The 23,437-nt window shown below is 44.7% G+C and overlaps 1 protein-coding gene across 4 annotated transcripts in view; it reads left to right on the plus strand.

Moving 5' to 3' along the window:
• The window catches only part of MAPKAP1 (MAPK associated protein 1), a 262,045-nt gene that overhangs the window by 18,909 nt on the left and 219,699 nt on the right, over positions 1 to 23,437 (plus strand). For 3 of the 4 annotated variants that reach the window (XM_073590749.1, XM_073590750.1, XM_073590752.1), the window contains exon 2: positions 21,252 to 21,570. The exons of the other annotated variant lie outside the window; for it this stretch is intronic. In XM_073590749.1, the coding sequence (XP_073446850.1) occupies positions 21,315 to 21,570 (256 nt within the window). In that variant the 5' untranslated portion in view covers positions 21,252 to 21,314. The remainder of the gene's footprint in view (positions 1 to 21,251; positions 21,571 to 23,437) is intronic. 4 annotated transcript variants of the gene reach the window in all.

A 23,437-nucleotide genomic window follows, 5' to 3' on the forward strand; every position in this document is an offset into this window, starting at 1 on the left:
GTACAAATTGCACAATAACTTTTGGGGTCCTGTTTCCCTTGATAAAATAAAAAATTGGGGGTGAAAAGATTTTTGTGGATAAAATATGATTTTTTAATTGTACGGCTGTACGTTATAAACTTCTGTGAAGCCCTTGGGGTTCAAAGTGCTCACCACACATCTAGATAAGTTCCTTGGGGGTCTACTTTCCAAAATGGGGTCTCTTGTGGGGGGTTTCCACTGTTTAGGCACATCAGGGGCTCTCCAAACGTGACATGGCGTCCGATCTCAATTCCAGCCAATTTTGCGTTGAAAAAGTCAAATGGCGCTCCTTCCCTTTCGAGCTCTGCCATGCGCCGAAACAGTGGTTCCCCCCCCACATATCAGGTATCAGCGTACTCAGGACAAATTTCACAATAACTTTTGCAGTCCAATTTCTCCTGTTACCCTTGGTAAAATAAAAAAAATGGACCTGAAGTAATTTTTTTGTGAAAAAAAGTTATGCTCATTTTTTTTTTTAAACATTCCAAAAATTCATGTGAAGCACCTGAAGGGTTGATAAACTTCTTGAATGTGGTTTTGAGCACCTTGAGGGGTGCAGTTCAGTTTTAAGAATGTTGTCACTTTTGGGTATTTTCTATCATATAGAGCCCTCAAAGTGACTTCAAATGTGATGTGGTCCCTAAAAAAAAAAAAAAAAAAAAAAAGTGGTTGTAAAAAATGAGAAATCGCTGGTCAACTTTTAACCCTTATAACTTCCTAACAAAAAAACAACCAAAAAAGAATTTGGTTCCAAAATAGTGCTGATGTAAAGTAAACATGTGGGAAATGTTACTTATTAAGTTTTTTGAGTGCCATATCTCTGTGATTTAAGGGCATAAAAATTCAAAGTTGGAAAATTGCGAAATTTTAAAAATTTTCGCTTTTTTCATAAATAAACGCAAGTTATATGAATTACATTTTACCACTAACATGAAGTACAATATGTCACGAGAAAGCAATGTCAGAATCACCGGGATCCATGGAAGTGTTCCAGAGTTGTTACCTCATAAAGGGACAGTGGTCAGAATTGTAAAAATTGGCCCGGGAGTTAACATGCAAATCCCCCTTGAGGGTAAGGCTATGTGCACACGTTGCGGATTCCGCTGCAGGTTTTTCCGTGCGGAAACGCAGGTTAAACCGCAGGTAAAGTGACCTGCGGTTTTCCTGCGGTTTAGCCCTGCGGTTTCACACCTCTACTATGTTAAAGGTGTGAAACCGCTGCGGAAACCGCCCAAACAATTGACATGCTGCGGTTTGTAAACCGCAGCAAAACCGAGCGTAAAAAAACGCAGCGTGAGCACAGCGGTTTTGAAAACCCATAGGCTTTCATTGTACTGTACCATGTCAGCGGAACTGCTGCGTTTCCGCAGGGCCAAAACCGCTGCGGAAATGCAGCAGAATCCGCAACGTATGCACATAGCCTTAAGGGGTTAATTGAAAGTGGTTTATTGTCAACACTTTCAAAGTTAGTAAGGACTCCTTCCTTAGTGCAGCCACATGTCATCTGAAATCCACTGATTCTGTTTTTTATATATGAATCAATTCCTGTAGATATTGCAGCAGCTGACAGTTATGCTATATAGTGGCTGAGTCACCCACAACCACTTAAGGTGAGAAAATCACCCCCATCGCTCGATCTCTCAAACTTGGGTGAGACCTTATTGCGCTTTGTTTATTTCTATTATGATGTTTTGCACTTGCTGAGATACGTATTATGACTTTATGATTCTCTGCAGTAGCTGCGGTGTGTATTGGAATAGTCTAGCAAAAGCTAAGGTGTGTATGATGTTGTTTTGCAGCATCTGTGGTATTATGATCCACAGTAAACAGGTGTGTTATGAGTTTCTGCAGCAGCTGAGGTGTATTATGAGGTTCTGCAGCAGCTTAGGTGTGTACAATGGTGTTCTGCCGCAACCGAGGTATGTGTGTGAGTTTAAAAACTGTAAATTCTGTGATCCCTCTGATCAAGAATTCATGGCGTATGTTAATCGTAGGTTGTAACGGTTATCGTCCTGGAGAACCCTTGTAACTAGTAGATTGTTTTTAGGGAACCTGTCACCATGTAAATGCTGTTCAACCTGCAGACCCCATGTTATAAAACGGGGGAGCTGAGCATATTGATATATAGTTTGTGAGAAAAGATTCAGTATAACTGGTGCATTAATCATTTAATCCTCTGCTCTTTCTGGAATTTTGGGTTCAGTGGGTGGTCAGCTGTGTGCACACAGAGGCACCTGTCAATCATTTCTAGGACCGCCCACTGGACCCAAAATCCCAGAAAGAGCAGGGGATCAAATTATGAAAACAAAGGATATACTGAAGCTTTTCTCATCAAATTATATATCATATAATCTTCTCCCTGTGCCCTATAATATGGAGCAGCAGGTTGGATCACATTTATGTGGTGACGAATTCCCTTTTAACCCCTTCCCGACATTTGGACGTATCCCTACGTCATGGTCAGCTGGTACTTACCGACCTTGGACTTCTGGATACGTCATGGCAATTTTGCATGCACACAATAAAAATAATAATAATGCAAGCTGTGTGCGTGTGATCGCCGCCAGGTGTCAGCTGATTCTGACAGCTGACACCCGGCACTAAGTGCAGTAATCGGCACTTTAACACCCTAAATGTACAATCGATATTGATCGCAGTATTTAGCAGGCAAACACAGAGAGGGAGCCCCCTCTGTTCTCCGATCGGCGTCCCCGTAATGTCATTTGGAGGGGCCGATTGTTGTCATGGTGACTTGATGCCAACATCCTGGTCACTAGAACTAGCAAACTTGCTAGATGATTCTTAGAGCTTGCTGTAGCAAGATTGTCATTGCAGCTCTGACAGTTTGTAAAGCATAGCATAGGTCGTGCTTTCCTATGCTTTACAAGTGATCAGACTTCAAAAAAGTAAAAAAAAAAAAAAAAAAAGAGGCAAAAAGCTATGCTTTATCATTATATCGCCGAACAAAAAGTGGAATAAAATGTGATCAAAAGACGAATGTAAATATAATTGGCATCGCTTTAAAAACAATCCTGAATTGCTGGTTGTCATGTGCCTGAAAATGGTACCAATAAGAACGTCAGCTTGTTCTTCAAAAAAACAAGTCATCACATGACTGTGCCTGCTGATATATGGAAAAATTACAACTCTCAAAATATAGCTCTCAAAATTACGATGCAAAAACTAGTTTTTTACAAAAAAAAAGCATGAAAACCCAATATAAATCTGGTATCTCTGTAATTGCACTGACCCAAAGAATAGTCGCCTAATCACTTATACCGCACAAGGAACGGCATAAAAAATAAAACCAATTCTTCAAGTGCTGTTGATTTTTTCATTCTGCTTCCCAAATATCTCACTGACTCGGCTCACATTTATCGTGCGCCCTATACTGAGCGCTTACACCTGGGTTTCCGTGTAAATCTCTGAAATACGTGTTTAAAACGGAGCCCCTGGCAGAATATTCCCTATAATGAGGCAGACCGGAGACACTGTGAATGCTGTATGGCCTATGATCCAGTGCTGTTCATCTTTTTAGGCTTGCATAATAGCGGTCAGCCACAGTTTTGTGCACTTCTTAAAAGAACGAAACCGCTGAACAGAGACCAGACGGAGTCCAGAGTAACTCTGCTGCCACATTATAATGAGTGGCTCCTTCTTGGGTTTCATCTAAATCACGTCACTCGGCGAATTTGATGGAAACCCCAGAGTAAGTGCTCAGAGTAGAGCAACGGATAAATGTGATCCCAAACGTTATGTATAATGTTTCCAATAATAGCTTCAACGCAATCCACAAATAAAGCAAGTCCTCACTCATGTCCGTCATCTGTTAACGGAAATATAGGGGGCTTCAACTTTACTAGTAACACAAAGGCTCTGGAAAAGCTAAATGGCTCCTCACCCGTCAAAAGAAATTCACCAAATTCTGTGCTCCCAAATCCAAATGCTCCCCTCCCTTCTATGCCCCAGTGTGCCTAAACCACATTTAGAGCCCACATGTTTAGCATTTCTGTAGAGATGAGAGCCTGCCTAATTTATGGGTGCATGTCTCCAGAAGCATGAGCTGGGCATAATGTAATGGTCACTACAGAGGCAATTTGCAATTTTCATTCAGCAACATCCACTTCTTAGATACACACAATAGTCCTCAACAATAACAATTACCCTTTGAATATGGGTAGCACTTCATGACACAAAGATTAAGACAACTATTTTTGTTTATCCCAATAAATATTTGGAAACAAAAACAAGTGAAGTGGTTAAAAAGAATGTTTAGGGATTTAAAATATTTAATTTTATTGTTCACCACATAAATATATTTAATCAGAATTTTACAGAAATAATAGGCCCTGAAAATTTTTTTTTTCGTCCCGGTCATGAAGGTGAAAACAAGTTTCGAGCTGAAGGGGTTAATGAATGTGGCTTACCAAACTCTGTCTTTGCAGAATATTTAATGAAATAGAACATTCTGCATCTTGTTGATGAGCTCCAGCAGCAACCACATAAAAATTTTGTTTAGTTCCCCTGCTCTAGGTATGGATCACACCTTGTTTAGTGATGCGGCTTTCCAGTGTGCGTGGCCTTGTTCAATACAAGTCTATGGAGCGAAGCTGTTTCCATTAGTCGGGTTCTGGCCAGGATTCTGCATAACGCATGCATACCCTCCGGTACTAGGTCAGAAACCGGCGAATCTTTGCAGTGCACAGTGCTGGGAGGATTCATAAGCCTGCAGTCACTCAGTGACTCGATTTGGAACGGACAACCCCTTTAAAGGGATTTACCACAAAAAACTATTTATTTATTTATTTTGCATAAAGCACGTCACAGTCCATTATTATACAGGTTATGATAATAAACAACTCCTTTTTTTTTACAGAGATATTCTAACTTTCCCTCGACAGCAAATGTTGGGGGAAAGATTGATTGAGCATGCTTGAATTCAGCATGCCCAGTCCTTTTGTTCTCATAGGAGATATGCCTGTGCCAGAGGTGTCCACATAGGGATTACATGCCAAGTATATAGAAAATGTATCCCATAAATCTAATGTATATAGAAATGCATTACATTTATGGGATCAAATAACTAAAAATTGCCGCGTGCATATGTATTGACCACTTTTGCTATGAACCAACTAAAAATTTCTGGTGCAAGCGATTACCTTTATAAGTCCCATGCTTAGTGACCTGAGTGCAATCTAAATGTCACACATCTGTCAGTATATACACTTTACCTTTTCTGAAAGGACACAGAGGCTGCAACACCATTAAGCAAGAGGCACCACTAACCAAACACCATAAAGACTAAGGAGATCTCCAAACAAGCGACAAAGTTGTTAAAAAGTACAAGTCAGGGTTGGGTTTAAAAAAAAAAAAAAAAAAAATCTCAATCTCTAATGATCCCCGGATCACTATCAAATGCATTATGAAATGAAAAGAACATGGTACCAAAACAAACCTGCCAAGAGAGGGCTGCCCACCAAAACTCTCAGCCTGGGCAAGGAGGGCATTAATCAGAGAGGCAGCACAGAAACCAATGGTAACCCTGAAGGAGCTGCACAGTTCCCATACGACTACCCTGTCCATACGACTACAATATGCTGTACACTTCATAGAGGTGGCCTTTATGGAAGAGTGGGCAGAAAAATAGCTTTATTTGTACACACAAATTGTAAGGCTTGTTTTGAGTTTGCCAAAAGACATGTGGGAGACTCCACATTTGTATGGAGGAAGGTGCTGTGATCAGATGACACCAAAATTGAACTTTTTGGCCACCAAGGTAAACTCTACATCTGGCGCCAAACCGACACAATTTATCACCCTAAAAACACCATTCCCACAGTGCAAAATGGTGGTGGCAGCATCATGCTGTGGGGATATTTTTCAGCATCAGTGACAAGGAAAATGGTCTGAATCCATGAAAGGATGGTGTGCGAAATACAGGCATATTCTTGAGTAAAACCAGTTTGTCTGTCAGTGAGTTGAGAGTAGGGTGGAGGTTCACCTTCCAACAAGCCAATGACCCAAAGCATACTGCTCAAGCAACACTCAAGTGTTTCAAGCGGAAACTTGTAAGTGTTTTGGAGTGGCTTAGTCAGAGCCCATACCTTAATTCAGTGGAGAATCTGTTGTCAGACTTGAAGATTGCTGTTAGGAATGAGCGAATAGCTTCGGTTAAGGGCTTATCCGAATAGTTATAGCGTTTACCGAATAGTTGCATCGGGAACTCGGATACCTGGAACGCTCCCGATAATCAGCTGTTCGGCGCCGCAGCTGCATGTGTCACGGCTGTTTCACAGTCGCCAGACGTGCATGGGGAACCTGTTCGTTGGGCTCTCCAAGCATGTGTTGTGACCGTCACACAACCGCGACACATGCAGCTGCGGCGCCGAACAGCAGATTATCGGGAGCACTCCAGGTATCTGGGTTCCTGATGCAGTTATTTGGATAAGGACTTATCCAAAGCTATTCGCTCATCCCTAATTGCTGTTCATCAGAGGAAACCATTTACTTGAAGGAGCTGGAGCTGATTTGCCTTGAGGAATGGGAAAAAATCCCAGGAGCCACATGTGGAAACCTCATAGAGATTTATCCAAAGCGACTTGTAGCTGTAATTGCTGCAAAAGGAGGCTCTACAAAGTACTGACTTTAGGGGGGTGAATAGCTATGCACAATGAAGGTTTCAGTTATTTTATCCTATGTGTTCTTTGCTTCACAATAAAAAGAAAACCAAATGTTCACAGTTGTAGGCATGTTCTTTACATGCAAACTCTCCAAAAAAAATAGTGAAATTCCAGGTTGAAAGGTAACAAAACCACTGTATATGGTGGAAGTAGGATAAAAAAGCATTTTGCCCATACCTATCCTAAATGTATGAGCATGTTAAAGGGGTTTTGCCAGGAATTTAGTGTTAACAATTGATAGTTATGGTAGCTCATAAGTACCAGATTGGGGCGGTCCGACTTCTGACATCACCACTGATCAGCTGACTGAAGATGCAGAAGCGCTCCAGGACTGGCAGTGAAACTGTTTAGAAAAGAGCTGCACTACCGTGAAAGGGCCCAGCACAATGCTCAGAGCAATGCCACTTCTGCTGCTTTGTGGTTTCTCTGTTCAGCTGATCTGTGGCAGTGCCAGGTGTCAAACCCACACCAATCTGATTTTGATGACCTGAGGTCAAAAATATTAAAGGGTTGTGCAGCCTTGGGCTACAATTCTGCAATCACTCTTTATGACTGCACACTTATGAATCCTCACATTGCACACTGTGAGAATTTTCTGGTGCCGGAGCCCGAAGTTGACGACACGTAGTCCCAAGTATGTTATGTGCATACATGCGATTACGTGCCGTCTAGCTAGATTCGGACTTGCTCAATGCAAATGAATTGAGTATAACCCGATACAGTCTAGTCCGATTGTAGCTGGAAGTAAGCAAATCACACACTTCCAGTCACATAACTGCCCGCTTCCGGCGCCGGAAAATCCTCACAGCACTAAGTGTTTACAGTGTGAGGATTCACAAGTGTGCAGTTACGTAGAGTGACTGTAGTCTTGTAGCTTAAGAATGGATAACCCCTTTAAAGAAGTCCTGACACCAAGTCAAAGGTGAGCAATTTTTGTTATTTAATTCCAACTATTCCCTTGAGTTTACCAGCTTTTTTTTTTACCTTTTTTAAAAAAAAAAAAAAAATCCACCATACGATTATAGAGATATGGGGCTTTTTATTTAGTGCTCATTTTTATGCTCCTAGGGGGTGTGTCTCATAGTTATTATGCAGAGCAGCCTAAAGACACACCCCAGAGGATCCTGTGAGCTCTAACCCCTCGGAAAAGCCCATTAAAAATTAGTACCAGATAAAACAAAAAAACAAATTTCTGCATTTTAAAAATCTGATTACTCATGAGCAGCGGGAGTGAAATAATAGCAAGAACTGAAAACTTCTGACCTGATGATATGCCCTTTTTAAAGTCCGCTATGATATAGTACCTCATTTAATGTGGTCCATCCTTGTTCTAGTTTGGAGGACTGGGCTGTTTTGGGACCCTGGGTCTATTGGGTGACCTCCTAGAAGTATACTGAGTTGTGCACATGACACAAACTTGTTGTCATGTCTCAATTTTTCTATGTGGGCACAAATATCTTGTAACACTTAGTTTTTTGTTGTAAGTAAAATATTAATAATATTAGTTGGAAAAACAATAGATAATATTTATCAGGATGCCTCTAAATGAGATTATTGCTAAAAGTTTCCAGAGAGCAGGCTATATAGAACGATACCAATGGAGGCCGCTAAATCTCTCACACATCTGCTCTGCTTAGGATTCACGTTGCGTCTTTTTACCTTTCCGTCACTAGGAAAGAGTTAAACCATTCCTGTCTCAAACACTCAGTCATCCACCAGGCTGAGAAATGCCAAGGTCTTTTTGACATCTGCTCTCCGATTGATACCGCAGGCTTTGCGGGTAACAGCTGAAAAGGCCCCACAGGTGCCATATAAAGAGGTGACCATGTTGTCATATTTCATTGCGGCATCCTTCTGCAACGCCATAATTACCTAATTAGGTTGTTAATTAGGAAATTAGCATTTTGCCGTATTGATAGAAGGCGGCGTGCAAGCTGGGCGCGTTTGTCTACTTTAATTTAGGATTTGTGTGTCTATCATACGTTCGCACTAACTTGAGCCATGGGAAAGGAGATACAACGCGGACTGGATCACGAATGAATGAGAGAGCGCTTGTTGAAAGGAGGCCTGATGGATCCATTTTGGCCCACAGACTCGGACCGTGACTCACGGATGTGCTAGTGCGGCATTTAATAAAAAAAAAAAAACAACCCTAGAAAGTTCACGTATGATTCTTATTACCAGGCTACTGAAATAAAACAAACTAGCTCCTTAAAGGGAACCTGTCAGCAGTTTTGGGCGATATAAGATACGACTACTGCCTTTCAGGACTTATCTACAGTATTCTATAATGCTGTAGATAAGCCCCCCGATCCGACCTGCAAGATAAGAAAAATAACTTTTATTATACTCCCCCAGGGGGGTGCGGTCCGGTCCGATGGGTGTCGCAGGTCCTGGTCCGGTGCCTCCCATCTTCTTGCGATGCCGCCCTCCTGCTTCTTCATCGCTCAAGAAACTCAAGATTTTTTTTTTTTGCATCTTTTATGTCATTTTTCCAGTCATTTCTGGAGTGTTTTTGCAATGGTTTTTGGAGAGTTTTCTCTTTATCTGTATGACACTTTTTTTTTTTTACTGTTCTTTTGTTTGTTTTCTTTCCCAGTCATCTTTTCTTTTTCACTCCATTGAATATTGAAGACACCAATAGCGGTTTTTTTTTTAACAAAAATAATGGCAAAGCAATCCAAAAAAATCTTTTGATCTATGTCATTGAAAAGTACAGTGAGCGTCTTCCAAGCGGAAACTGCCAGAAGTGTCGATGGCTCACTTCTGTTAATCACTTAACATTTTTTTAGAAGCCTGAACAGCAAGTCTTTTTATATAGAAAGTGTAATGAAGTGGGGTTGGTGCAGTGTGACAGGCAGGGACCACAGGAAGGTTCACAGCAAACATGTTTAATGTCCAAAAACTCACACAGTGCACAGCTCACTGTATCCTCCGGATTGCAGCCGGGGCGTCGCAACAGTTCGTACATGAGACCTGTTACTGAGGGCGACTGTACCACCGTATCACGCTGCGGGGTGCCAGGCGTTCGCTGCTCTGGGCTCTGTGTTACCTCACACAGGCTGGACGCTGCAGAGCCACCTGCTCTGCTACTTGCAAGCAAACAAACACTGACGCACCCAAACCTTATACTGCAGGGTTTTTAAAAGGAATCTGTGGCCATGGGCCACTTGTAAAACCTGGCTTGGAGGAAGCGGACCGCCCCACTACCATCCTGTATTCCACTTAAAAAAAATAAAAGCCTTTACCGCGTTTTCTTGAACATTGCCTTGGCCAAATAGCTTGACCAGGTCCACACTTTTACTTTGCCTTCTGACTCATAGGCATTCTGTGAATACAGGGCACTCCAGTGAGTCTAATTGGACTCCGTCCTTATCCTGGGGGAAACATATTGACCCTCACATATGATCCCCCCCGTGTTCAGACTTGAGGGGTTGAACACTTGTCATCATACAGGTGGCCCGTAACAGGGCATCCGTGTTTCCCTGCGATTTCCCCACCTGATGTCTAACTGTGAAATTAAAATTGCAGGGATAGAAACCATCTTGTGACCTGAACATTCCTCTCCTTGGCATTCCTCATCCACTCCAAGGGTGAATAATCTGTCACTAAGCAAAACGGTCGACCGAGTAAATAATAGTGTAGGGACTCCAAGGCCCACTTAATGGCAAGGCACTCCTTCTCCACTACGCTATGATTTTTCTTGGCCGGAGTGAGTTTCCTACTTAGGTACTGTAGGTGACTCGATGTTCCTCCCCGTTCACCTCCTGCAACAAGACCACTCCTAGGCCCACGTTAGAGGCATCCGTCTGCATGATGAAGCATTTCTGGAAGTTGGAGCTAATGAGGACGGGCTGTCCGCACAGCGTGACCTTCATGGATTGGTACGCTTCCTCCGCCTGGGGTTTCCACTGAACCATAACCGTTTTCTTTCCCTTGAGGAGATCGGTTAGGTGTGTTGTTCTCCCCGAAAAATTAGATAATTAACCTCCGGTAATACCCCACAATGTCTAGAAATGCTGTCACTTGTTTGGTGGTAACAGGTCGGGGTCAGTTCTAAATGGCCTCGATTTTTATTTGGGGTTTGATAAAAACACGGCCAATCACATATCGCAAGTAGCGGGCTTCCTTGAGTCCTACCGCACATTTCTTTGGATTCACCGTCAAACCTACGGTTCGGAGCGAATCTACTACCGCTTGCACCTGGGACAAGTGGGTATGCCAGTCAGTACTAAAGATGATGATGTCATCCAAGTACGCTGACGCATACTTCCGATAGGTTTCTAGCAGTATGTCCATCAATCTCTGGAAGGTGGCTGGGGCCCCATGTAGTCCAAAGGGCAGGACGACATAGTGGTACAGACCCTCCCGTGTTATGAAGGCGGTCTTTTTCTTTGCCGACTCCATAAGAGGCACCTACCAATAACCCTTGGTCAGTTCGAGCGTGGTTACGGAAGTCATTACAGAATTGTAATGATCCGTCTGGCTTCGGGATTAGCACAATTGGGTTAGCCCTGTCACTTTGGGATTCCTCGATTGCTCCCAGTTGGAGCATTTGTTTTATCTCTCTTGCGATGGTTTGTCTCCGGGCCTTGGGCACACAGTACCGTTTCATTCGTACCCTTACTTGGGGCTTGAGGCTCGGTGACAATTTCATTCTGGATGACAGATGTACGACCAGGTAATCCCAAGAATAAATCTGTGTTCTACTGTACCAATTTACGCACCTCTCGCCACTACTGTTTTGAGAGGGTGTCTCCTATCTTTACCTCTTCCTCGGCCTCTGTCCGGACCGACATCGGAGGGTCCACAGATGACATGTGGGGAATCACCTCCATAAGTATACACTCCCGGTCCTTCCACGCTTTCAACAAATTTACTTGATGCAACTGTTCGGGTTTCCTGTTCCCGGGCTGGTAAACTCGGTAGTTAACTTCCCCCACTTTTTCCCGAACTTCATACAGCCCTTGCCACTTGACCATAAGCTTGCTTTCTATGGTAGGCACCAAAACCAACACCCGATCTGCTGCTTTAAAGGAGCGGGCCGTGGCCTTTTTGTAATATACGCAGCCCTGCGGTACCTGAGCTCCCACCTCATGCTCTTTTACAATAGGCATGACCGCTGCAATTTGGTCCTGCATATTGGCTACGCACTCTGACACTCTTATGTGGTGTAGGTTCCTGCACCCACGTCTCTTTGGCTACAGTGCCTTGCGAAAGTATTCGACTACCTGGAACGTTTCAACCTTTTCCCACATATGCTTCAAAGATAAAGATAACAAATGTAAATTTTTAGTGAAGAATCAACAACCAGTGGGACACAATTGTGAAATTGAACGAAATTTATTGGTTATTTTACATTTTTGTGGAAATTCAAAAACTGAAAAGTGGGGCGTGCAATATTATTCGGCCCCTTTACTTTCAGTGCAACAAACTCACTCCAGAAGTTTGTGGATCTCTGAATGATCCAATGTTGTCCTAAATGACTATTGATGATAAATATAATCCACCTGTGTGTAATCAAGTCTCTGTATAAATGCACCTGCTCTGTGATAGTCTCAGGGTTCTGTTTGAAGCACAGAGAGCATCATGAAGACCAAGGAACACAACAGGCAGGTCTGTGATGCCGTTGTGGAGAAGTTTAAAGCCAGATTTGGTTGCAAATTGATTTCCAAAACTTTAAACATCCCAAGGAGCACTGTGCAAGTGATCATATTGAAATGGAAGGAGTATCATACCACTGCAAATCTACCAAGACCTGGCCGTCCCTCTAAACTTTCTTCTCAAACAAAGAGAAGACTGATCAGAGATGCAGCCAAGAGGCCCATGATCACTCTGGATGAACTGCAGAGATCTACAGCTGAGGTGGGACAGTCTGTCCATAGCACAACAATCGGTCGTACACGGAAAAAATCTGGCCTTTATGGAAGAGTGGCAAGAAGAAAGCCATTTCTCAAAGATATCCATAAAAAGTGTTGTTTAAAGTTTGCAACAAGCCACATGGGAGACACCCCAAACATGTGGAAGAAGGTGCTCTGGTCAGATGAAACCAAAATAGAACTTTTTGGCAACAATGCCAAGCGATATGTTTGGCGTAAATGCAACACAGCTCATCACCCTGAACACACCATCCCCACTGTCAAACGTGGTGGTAGCATCATGGTTTGGGCCTGCTTTTCTTCAGCAGGGACAAGGAAGATGGTTAAAATTGATGAGAAGATGGGTGGAGCCAAACACAGGACCATTCTTGAAGAAAACCTGTTGGAGTCTGCAAAAGACCTGAAACTGGGACGGAGATTTGTCTTCTAACAAGACAGTGATCCCAAACATAAAGCAAAATCTACAATGGATTGGTTCACAAATAAACGTATCCAGGTGTTAGAATGGCCAAGTCAAAGTCCAGACCTGAATCCTATCGAGAATCTGTGGAAAGAGCTGAAAACTGCTGTTCACAAACGATCTCCATCAAACCTCACTGAGCTTGAGCTGTTTGCCAAGGAAGGCTACGCAAGAATTTCAGTCTCTCGATGTACAAAACTGATAGAGAGATACCCCGAGCAACTTGCAGCTGTAATCGCATCAAAAGGTGGCGCAACAAAGTATTAAGTTAAAGGGGCCGAATAAATTTGCACGCCCCACTTTTCAGTTTTTGAATTTCCACAAACATTTAAAATAACCAATAAATTTTGTTCAATTTCACAATTGTGTCCCACTTGTTGTTGATTCTTCACCAAAAATTTACATTTCGTATCTTTATGTTTGAAGCATGATATGTGGGAAAAGGTTGAAAAGTTCCAGGGAGCCAAATACTTTTGCACGGCACTGTACGTCCAGCAGTCCCCTAGGATGACTGCCATACAGTTGCTCAAAGGGTGAAAATCTTGTGGAAGCCTGCAGTACCTCACAAATGGCAAACATCAAGTAGGACCACTGCATGTCCCAATCCCTTCCATCCTTGGTGACTACCTTCTTCAACATGATTTGAGTGTTTTGCTGAAGCACTCGAATAGTCCGTCGGTCTGAGGGTGGTACACCGACGTGCGCAGCTGCTTTATCTTGAGGAGCCTGCACAGCTCCTTCGCCACCTTGGACATGAAAGTGTGATGACACCAATGGTGTCACTGGCGCAGCCTAGGTGGCGCTCTCAGGGGGCATGTAAACCAGCACAGGGAGTGAAGGAACCAGGCACGCAGTGCGCAAGGATCTGAGACTAAACAGTGAGCTCAGGACCTGGAACTAAGCAGTCATGTGACCGGGGGCAGAGTCACCGCATGTGAGGACAGGGAAGGCAACTTAGCGCGCGGAGTGTAGGCACAGAATGTAAACATAGTCAAAGGAGAGCTGCGTGTCAAAAGCCAAACGAGAGCGAGGTACCTAGGGATAAGACAGAGGGTAAACGGAGACAAACCAATGGGTCAGATTACTGGGAAGGACAGAGCAGTACAAAGCAGTCTACAGAGGCAAAAGTCAGGGGACAAACAGAGTCATACACAGCAAAGCACAGAGGCACAACGTTTTACGGACGAATAACCTGGGTCAGCAACCACAAACCGAGTATATGGAAATATTACCGACACCAAATCCAGGAACTGTCAACATTAAATAGTCGCCCCAGAACCAGAGAGAGGCAAACTAGAATTAACCCTGACCTGGCCAGGATGGAGGCGGAACCATCATGTCCAGATTCATGACAGAAAGGAGTCCCCTGATCAGTGAGGATCTACATCGGTAGCCCAAGGCGACAGAACATGGCAAACAACTCCCGGGCGATGAGTGTGATGGTGTACCGAAGTGGAATGGCCTCCTGGTGGAGTGGAGTAATCTACGACTACTAATATGTGTTGGTGGCCCCGGGTGGATTTTTGCTATTGGCACTACCAGATCCATTGCAATCCGCTCAAAAGGTACCTCTATAATGGGCAGAGGCACCAATGGACTTCCGTAGTTGGCGGTGGATGAGGTTAGTTGGCACTCCAGACACGTATCACAGTACCTCTGGACCTCAGCATAGACCCCATGCCAAAAAAAACGACGCAGTATGCGCTCCTGCATTTTTTTTGGCCCCCAAGTGCCCTCCTAGCATGTGGGCATGAACCATTTCAAGCACCGCCCGATGGTAGGATTGGGGCACTACCAGTTGTTCTGCCACCTCATCCCGTATTTTATCAACCCTGTATAATAACTCCTGGTTGATTGCCATACGTGGGAACACCGTCTCCGCACCCGGTTGCTGAGCCACCCCATTTACCTCGATTACTCTTTCCCGTGCCCAGGTCAGAGTGGAATCCTGGAGCTGAGCTGTCCTGAACTTACCACAGGACACTTCCAGCTCGGGGATCACTGGGGTCTCCTCGACCTCACCTTCCAGTACCTCTGGGGGAAACCTATCGGTGTGACACTCTGTCCCTAGGTTGGCGACCCCTACGGCAGGTATCCCTGACTCGGGATCTTCGGGTTCTGTGCCCGGAATACCATTTACCCTGGAAGGGTTAACCCTAGTCTCCCACAGGGACCAGAACATGGGCAAGTCTCTTCCCAATACAGTCCCATGCGGAAGAGTCTACCACTCCCACCACATGCCTTATTTCTCCACACGGGGTGGAAAATGTAACCTCCGCGGTCGTGTACTCTCGGAGTTCCCCATGTATGCATAACACCCCCACTTTCCATCTATTGGCGTCCCCGGCAACAAGGGACCCATGAACCAGAGTCGCTAAGCTCCCTGAGTCTAAGAGAGAATCCGTTTGGTACCCGATGACTAGTATCTGGCACAGTTGTGGTTTGCTGCAGGCAGTGCCTATAGTGGCAGTGCAGACTGGCTGGGCATAGACCCATCGAATATACCCGCAGTCCATGGGGTCAGCTGTTGGGGCAGTTGGCAGCCACATATCCTGGGCCTTGGCACCGTCAACACTTAATAGCTGCGGCGCGACTAGACCTTGGGGCCTACTTAGGGGACACTGGTCTACTGTCACTCTCCCTTCGGGATACCCCCTCTGTGGAGAAACACACACGTGGACCTGTTCCTCCCACGTCACCACCGTGACGTAACTACACAGGCACAGCTCTCCGGCGCCCCCCTTTGTCTCTCAGGTCAGAAAGGGAACTGGACCTAGAGCAAATGGTCGCCGGGGAGGAGGTCCTGTTACCCGCTGGGGGTTCTAAGATTCGTGATCAGAGTAAAAGCATCAGCCCAAGATTAAGTTTATAGTTTAATTGCCTTAAGGGCGCACTAGATAATTACAGAAATATACAGTAAATTTGTAGTCAGAGAAAAGATATAACAATAAGGGTACAAGACTTAGAGATATTAAGCTGTAGGTCAATTTACCAGATTGTATTGTAGGGTGCATGCGGTTGCCGGGGAGCTCTGCAGTCCACAGGTACAATAATCTTAGTTGCTGGGCAGACCCCCAAAGCATGGGCCGCTGCTCCCCTCGGCAGGTCTGTCCCCAGGTCCTTCTTAGATCATCATCGTCTGGATCTTCTTTGTGAATGACTGAATGCCAGGGGCTGCCAGCCCTTAAACACGCTGGGTTCCTCCCCCTGTGTCAGAGGGTGGGATAATAATCTCCACCCTTTAGCTCTTTGCAGAACCTATTTCCAATATCTAAGAAAGGGGATAACTTTCTACAGCATGATCGAATCAGAACATGAGGTACCAGTGAATGCGGTTTGCTTTGCCGGTCATGTGGAGTGCAAACATGGCCCTATTGGGTCACTGTAGAGGGCCAATCTCTATATCTCAGGAATCAGTGCTCTCTTCGACTCGGGAGTCACACTGCCAGATGCACGATTCCCTCAGGGTCACTCGGATATTTTCATGTGTCCATAACTCGAAAGATGAGTTCATAATTCGTGTTCATAGGATGGAGCCACAGTGTCTGGGACACACAAAGGATGCATATTCCTGTGTCTGCTAGCAGGCACATTCTAATTGAAGCCCTCAGGCTTTATCTGGCCCCCTGCTGGCACGGCTCCGTACCTGGGCTTTGAAGCTCTGTTTTGGGCCTTTCATTATCACACCAATGCCCTGGCTATTTAGCATTGGAACACTAAATCCTGCTTGTATTCACTAAGTACACAGCGCCTGGGGGTATAGAAGCCTTTAGCTACCTGTAATTTCTGAACTTAGACCAAAATGGATGCCAAGCTCAGATATGTGGCCCCACATCTAAGATGGCGGTCGCTCCTTCATCACACCCTCTATACGGGCTTGGTCCTGATTGGCCCCAGTAGAGGGTCTTGGACTTTTCCCAGGCTCGTGGGTTGATGGGGCTCGACGTGACAGCCGTAGTGGAGCCGTGTCCCATATAAAGTCTTGGTTGGCCATGTACCGCTCAATAGGTCCCACCACCTGGCCAGAGTGCCTGCGTCCCCTTGTCCCACCCAACGCTGTATGGCTGCTGACCGAGCTCTCACCAGCCTGTCGACCAGCACCCTCTCCACTATATGGGCCGGAGCCAAAGTCTCAGATTGGAGCCACCTTTTCACAAGCTACAGTAAGTCATACACCTGAGACCGGGCAGGCTGGGCCTCCACAAACGTCCATGAAAACACCTTTTGGGTTCTCACGTAGGTCTTAACCCCCAGTCAGGCAAGGATCTCACCTTTTAGCTTGGCACAATCCTGGGCGTCCTCCTGACTGAGGTAAAACATAGGCCTTTAGCGTGTCACCCCTCAGGAACGGAGCCACCACTTCGGCTCACTCGGAAATTGGCAGGTTCTCCCGCTCTGCCGTGCGCTCATATACGGTGAGGAAAGCTTCCACGCTGTCTTTCGGACTCAAAGTGGAGCGGATCTTGTCTCGGACCTCGCGACGTTCCGGAGTCGGCGTTGGAGTTGCCTCCTGCAGGGCTGTGATTTGCTGCAGCAACAGGTTATTGGTCTGTTGCTGTTGTTGCTGCGTGAGGACCAGCTGCCTCAGGATTTCCTCCATTTTGTCTGCACGCCTGGGTTGCAGTGTGGCAGGCCTATTGACAGATGTGCAGCTGGTGTTGGGGTGTACCTCAATTCACACTGCCTGCATTCTCCAGCATATGTAGTGCAGCGGGGATGGTGCAATGTGACAGGCAGGGACCACAGGAAAGTTCACAGCAAACATGTTTAATCGCAGCCGGGGCATCACAATAGTCCGTACATGAGACCGGTTGCCGAGGGCAATTGTACCATCGTATCACGCTGCGGGGTGCCAGGTGTTCATGGCTCTGTGTTACCTCACACAGGCTAGAGATGCTGCAGAGCCACCTGCTCTGCTACTTGTAAACAAATACTGACACACCCAAACCCTATACTGCAGGGTTTTTAAAAGGAATCTGTGGCCATGGGCCACTTGGAAGACCAAGCTTGGAGGAAGCAGACCACACCACTACCATCCTGTAGTCTGCTTCAAAAATAAAAGCCCTTACTGGGTTTTCCTTAACATTGCCTTGGCCAAATAGCTTGACCAGGTCCACACTTAAGGTACCGTCACACATAGCGAATCACCAGCGATTCCGACAACGATATCAACGTGTCAGCGATCAGCACCAGCGACGCCGAGCGACTGGCGTCGCTGTGTACTTTAGTTAACCAGCGCGCTGATGCAGAGAGCTGGTAACTAAGGTACACATCGGGTTTCTAAGGGACGTGCGTCTCTTAGAAACCCGATGTGTACCTTAGTTACCAGCTCCCTGCATCAGCGCGCTGGTAGCTAAGGTACACAGAGGGTTTCTAGGCACTGCACGGTGCTTAGAAGCCCTGCGTTTACCTTAGTTACCGGCTGATCGCTGGTCTCCCGCCTGTCACACGCAGTGATGCGTGAGGGCCAGCGGGAGACCAGCGATCAAAGAAGTGTCCAGGGCTTTCCAAGCGGGACCAGTGATTCCGGCAGGGGGGCCGGTCGCTGATCGCTGTCACACACAGCGATCTCGCTGGTGAGATTGCTGTTGAGTCACAAAACTTGATCGCTATGTGTGACGGGGCCCTTTTATTTTTACCTTGTGACTCACAGGCGTCCTGCTATGAATACAAGTCACTCCAGCTGGTCTAATAGGACTCCGTCTGCATCTTGGGGAATATATATCAACCCTTCGCATATGATTCCTTCCCTGCCTCATTCTTTTGAACATTTTCTGTTTTTCAGGCGGTTTCTGCCTTGGAATCTGCCTGTAAAGACGTCATGTGCACATAATCTAAAATCGCTATTTCTATAGGACATCCACTTTGTTTTTCATTTTGAGATTGTTTTGTTTTTTTTTTTTTCCACTCGTGCTTTACAAAAATGTTTGTTGAAAAAAGAAAAGTTCATAATTCTAAAGGAAACCTTTCCAAACTAGACACTGACAAACCTGAAAGGCTGCAAAAAAAAAAAAAACATCTCTAGGAAATAAAAAGTTTTTGAATCCCCTTCATGAAAAAGAAAAACTCTTCCATAAAATCCACCAAAGAAGGAGCAATAACTTGTTCTTGAATGCTTTAAAAAAAAAAAAAAAAAAAAAACAAGCATTTTTATAAATTTAGAAAGTGCTTCAATAGATGTCTATGCCTTAAAGTTTTTTTGGCCTGCTGTCTACCTTTCCTTTCCATTTTCTTTATTTTTGTCTGAAATTCATTTTTACAGTTGGGTCCCTTTTAAGAACGTTGCATCATTTGCCTTCTACAGCCTCTCTGATACAGTGATACACTATCACTGGCTGCAGAATGAGGTAGCTGAGAATCTGTCAGTGAGCTCGTTCTGACAGTCTGACGGGAGAATATGTAATTCTATTATCGCTCCTTTTTAGCTACCGTAATTTATGACCACAGACTACATCAAAGTTGAATGTGCAGAGAAAAGAAAGAGCCTGTGAAATCCAAACGGTGCAGAATTTTTAATGAAACCCTATTGCAACCAATGTTTAACCTCAAGTGCATATATTTAAGTAAAATAAATAAATCCATAGGCGGCAAATCCCCATAAATTTGCACTTATGCAAATTTGCAAAAGAATTTAACTCTAAAGGTACTGTCACACTTAGCGACGCACCAGCGATCCCGACCAGCGATATGACGCGGTCAGGATCGCTGGTGCATCGCTAAGTGGTCGCTAGTGAGCTGCCACACAGGCAGATCTCACCAGCGACATAGCAGCGGTCGGGGGTCGCTACTTACCTGTCAGACGAGGCGATGAAGACGTCCTCTCGCCAGCGCCACAGGAAGCCCAGCAGGAAGCTGACGACGAGAAACGGTCCAGGACATTCTCGCGCGATCAGTGATAATCAGCGGGGCAGCCGGTCGGAGGTAAGTATCAGACACAGCGATATCGCTAGCAATATCGCTATAACGTCACAAAACCAGTGACGTTATAGTGATATTGTTAGCAATATCGCTTAGCGTGACAGGGCCTTAAAGCCCCCATCACACACAGCGATCTCGCTAGCGAGATCGCTGCTGAGTCACAAGTTTTGTGACGCAACAGCGATCTCACCAGCAAGATCGCTGTGTGTGACACTTATCAGCGACCGGCCCCCCTGCCGGCTATCGCTGATTGTGCTCAAATGGCTTGGACATTTTTTTGATCGTTGGTCTCCCACTGGCCAGCACGCATCGCTGCGTGTGGCAGGCGGGAGACCAGCGATAAGAGAGCTGGAGCTGGTAACCAAGGTAAACATTGGGTTTCTACCAGCTCCCTGCACCAGTGCGCTGGTATTTTAACGTACACTGCGGGTAACTTAGTGACGTACGTGCTTGTTACCCGCGTCGTCGCTGTCCTGATCGCTGCTGAGATCTGCCTGTTTGGCAGCTCAACAGCGATCATGTAGCGACACACCAGCGATCCTGACAAGTTCATATAGTTGTCGGGATCGCTGGTGAGTGGCTATGTGTGACGGGGCCCTAAGTCAACGAATTTTCGTTGCTGAAATTTTTCAATGCTGAACAAGGAGAAAACAGAGTCAAATATGCTAAATAAAGTATAAAGATTTTATTCATGTTGCAAAAAATTACAAAGAAGTATACAATATAACATTTTCCTTTTACGAGTACAATGTGATTAATTCCATAGGTGAATGTAAAAGGCTGGGGAATTGGTCAGGAGAAAAAGTAACACTACGTGTGCAACACATTAAATTTATCTAATTAGAAAAGGATCCCTGTTCGGCGTCCATGTCAAATGATACTCTTAAATTAAGTAATGCTCCATTTATAGTAGACAGCAGTCTGATGAAGGAGCACTGAACACCTGATTATCATATGGTATCAGTAGTTATATACTGCACAACATATGTGAGATAGAAAAGGAGGCTGCAATCAATGACAAAAGTAATTACCCGTGATTTGTGTAGATCCTGCCAAGACCCCATTCCACGACGCACGTTTCACGTTGCTGCCGCTTCTTCAGGGGGCATGGAAATTTTTCAATGCATATGGATGGAGTTGTAAAAATTCACATGTGGAGTATGGAATATGCGCCCAAATCTTCATGAAAAAACCTTACTTTAGCACACCAGAAATAATTAATGCTGCTACTATATATGTAAAACAATAGGTGTTTGATTCCTGTATTAACCTCCTGTGGTGTCTGATTTCTAGAAATCGGCTGTTATGTATTACTGGATACGTTGGTGAGAACCCCGTGCCCCACGGGAGGAGACCATGGCTTTTTTGGACAACCCCTTGATTATCTTGGCCCACATTCGCCAGTCACACGTTACTAGTGATGACACGGGTATGTGTGAGATGGTTCTCATCGACCATGATGTAGACTTGGAGAAGCTATACCCATCTGCAGTGTCCGGAGAGAACAGCTCACAGCCACAAGGGAATGGAGAAACTCAGGGCTACATATACTCCCAGTCTGTGGATATTACGTCCAGCTGGGATTTCGGCATCAGAAGGAGATCAAACACAGGTAAAAATCTACAATTCTATTCTACATTCCCTTTTAATGTACATTATCAGCAAGTTTTTGCTATGTAATCTGAGAGCAGCATGACGTAGGGGCTGAGACCTTGATTCCAGCGATGTGTCACTTATTAGGCTATGTACTGTTGTTTCTATAAAATCAGTGATTTATCAGCAGGAGATTTTCACTACAGGACTAGGTTTCTTGTGCCTTCAAGTCCAACCACACCCCCATCTCTGGCAGCTTTCTGCCTATGCACAGTGTTGTGGGCGGGGTTATACAGAGCTCAGCAGTCAGAGATCTGCAGTAGAGAAAACTGTGATTGCATCAACATGACAGTAAGCAGCCCAATAAGTGATTCATCGCTGGAATCCGGGTCTCAGCCTCATCTTGCTTATTTCAGATTACATAGCTAAAACTTGCTGACAGATTATCTTTAAATATTAAACATTTTTCTTTCTGTACTGCTTGAGCTTTACTTTGAATGAACTTTTTAATTTTTCAACTCCTTTTGGGCATTTTAGGTGTTAAATCAGCTTTCCAAGATTTCTTTGTTACATGCATTGGCAACAGACAGAACAGTCCGCTGAAAATGAACCAATCACAGGTTGTTGGCGATCGCCAGTGATCAATGGGAAAGCATGGCAGCAAGTGTTCACATTTGCAGCAGCGCCACCACAGGCTAAATTAAAGAAGTTGTCGTCATCACCAAAGGCAATAGTGGCATATTCAGGTAATATTCCACCATTGTCTTTGATGAGGCAATCCCTTTAAGAATAACTCGGGGTTCATTGAATTCAGTGGGTTAGCTATGTTATGCATGGACAGGCTCACTCTAGTAACCCAGGGATATTAGATCGGTCTGGGTCCCTGAGGATGTTCAGGAGTGATGTTTTGATCTCCGCTTTAGGGTGTGTACACACGTTGCGGATTCTGCTGTGGATCCGCAGTGGATTTGGCCCTGCCATTTTAGCCAATATAAAACAAAAAACGCTGTACACATGCTTCAGATTTTTCCGCGCAGATTTGCTGCGGTTTATTTTCCGCAGCATGTCAATTCTTTGTGCGGATTCCGCTGCGTTTTTACACCTCTTCCATTATAGGAATCCGCAGGGGAAATCCACACAAAAACTGCAGAAAATCCACAGTAAATCTGCACTAAATCCGCAGGTAAAACGCAGGTCATTTTACCTGTGGATTTAGCAAAATCCGCAGCAGAATCCGCAACGTGTGTGCACAATACCCTTGAGGTTGTATCTGCTGTGGTTATATCTTCATTGCTGCATTTAGGGGCAAGTTTATTGTATACAGGAGTTTTACGTAAAGGGCTTTGTATGCCTTTAGGGGGAATTTTGTTTTCTTAACACCAACCTGTCACCTTACTGAAAGTTGGGCTCTGATTACCATACTGTTACAATGACAAATGCGCCTTTTACAGGTTTTTCATTTCTATGTTTCACTTTTTTCCTTATTACATAAAGACTTAAAATAAAGACCCGTCACTTCCCATAAATGTGTAATTTTTAATCTGGTGTAAATGGCGCTGTTATCCCGAATCCGGTGATATTTTTCTTTTGTTCCTGTGCCACTCCCGAGATATGATCTCCTCTTCCCTGTATGTTTATTTAGTCTATTTAACCAACTGGGTGGGATTCTTATAAAGAGCTTGATGGCCACGCCTACTTGTTACTAAGATTTAGATTTGTATACAAGGAAGAAACTGCCCTATCTCTGGGATGGAGAAGCGCAGAAAGAAAAGAAAAACATCGCCGGATTCAGGAGAACAGCGGCATTTACATTAAGGAAAAAAATGTATACATTCATAACTAGTGATAAGTCCTTTTAAATGCAAGTATATTTGAGTGAAAAGCAA

The sequence above is a fragment of the Dendrobates tinctorius genome, unplaced genomic scaffold (assembly GCF_039654945.1).
Source record: "Dendrobates tinctorius isolate UK_male_01 unplaced genomic scaffold, ASM3965494v1 ptg000120l, whole genome shotgun sequence".
NCBI lineage: Eukaryota > Metazoa > Chordata > Amphibia > Anura > Dendrobatidae > Dendrobates > Dendrobates tinctorius.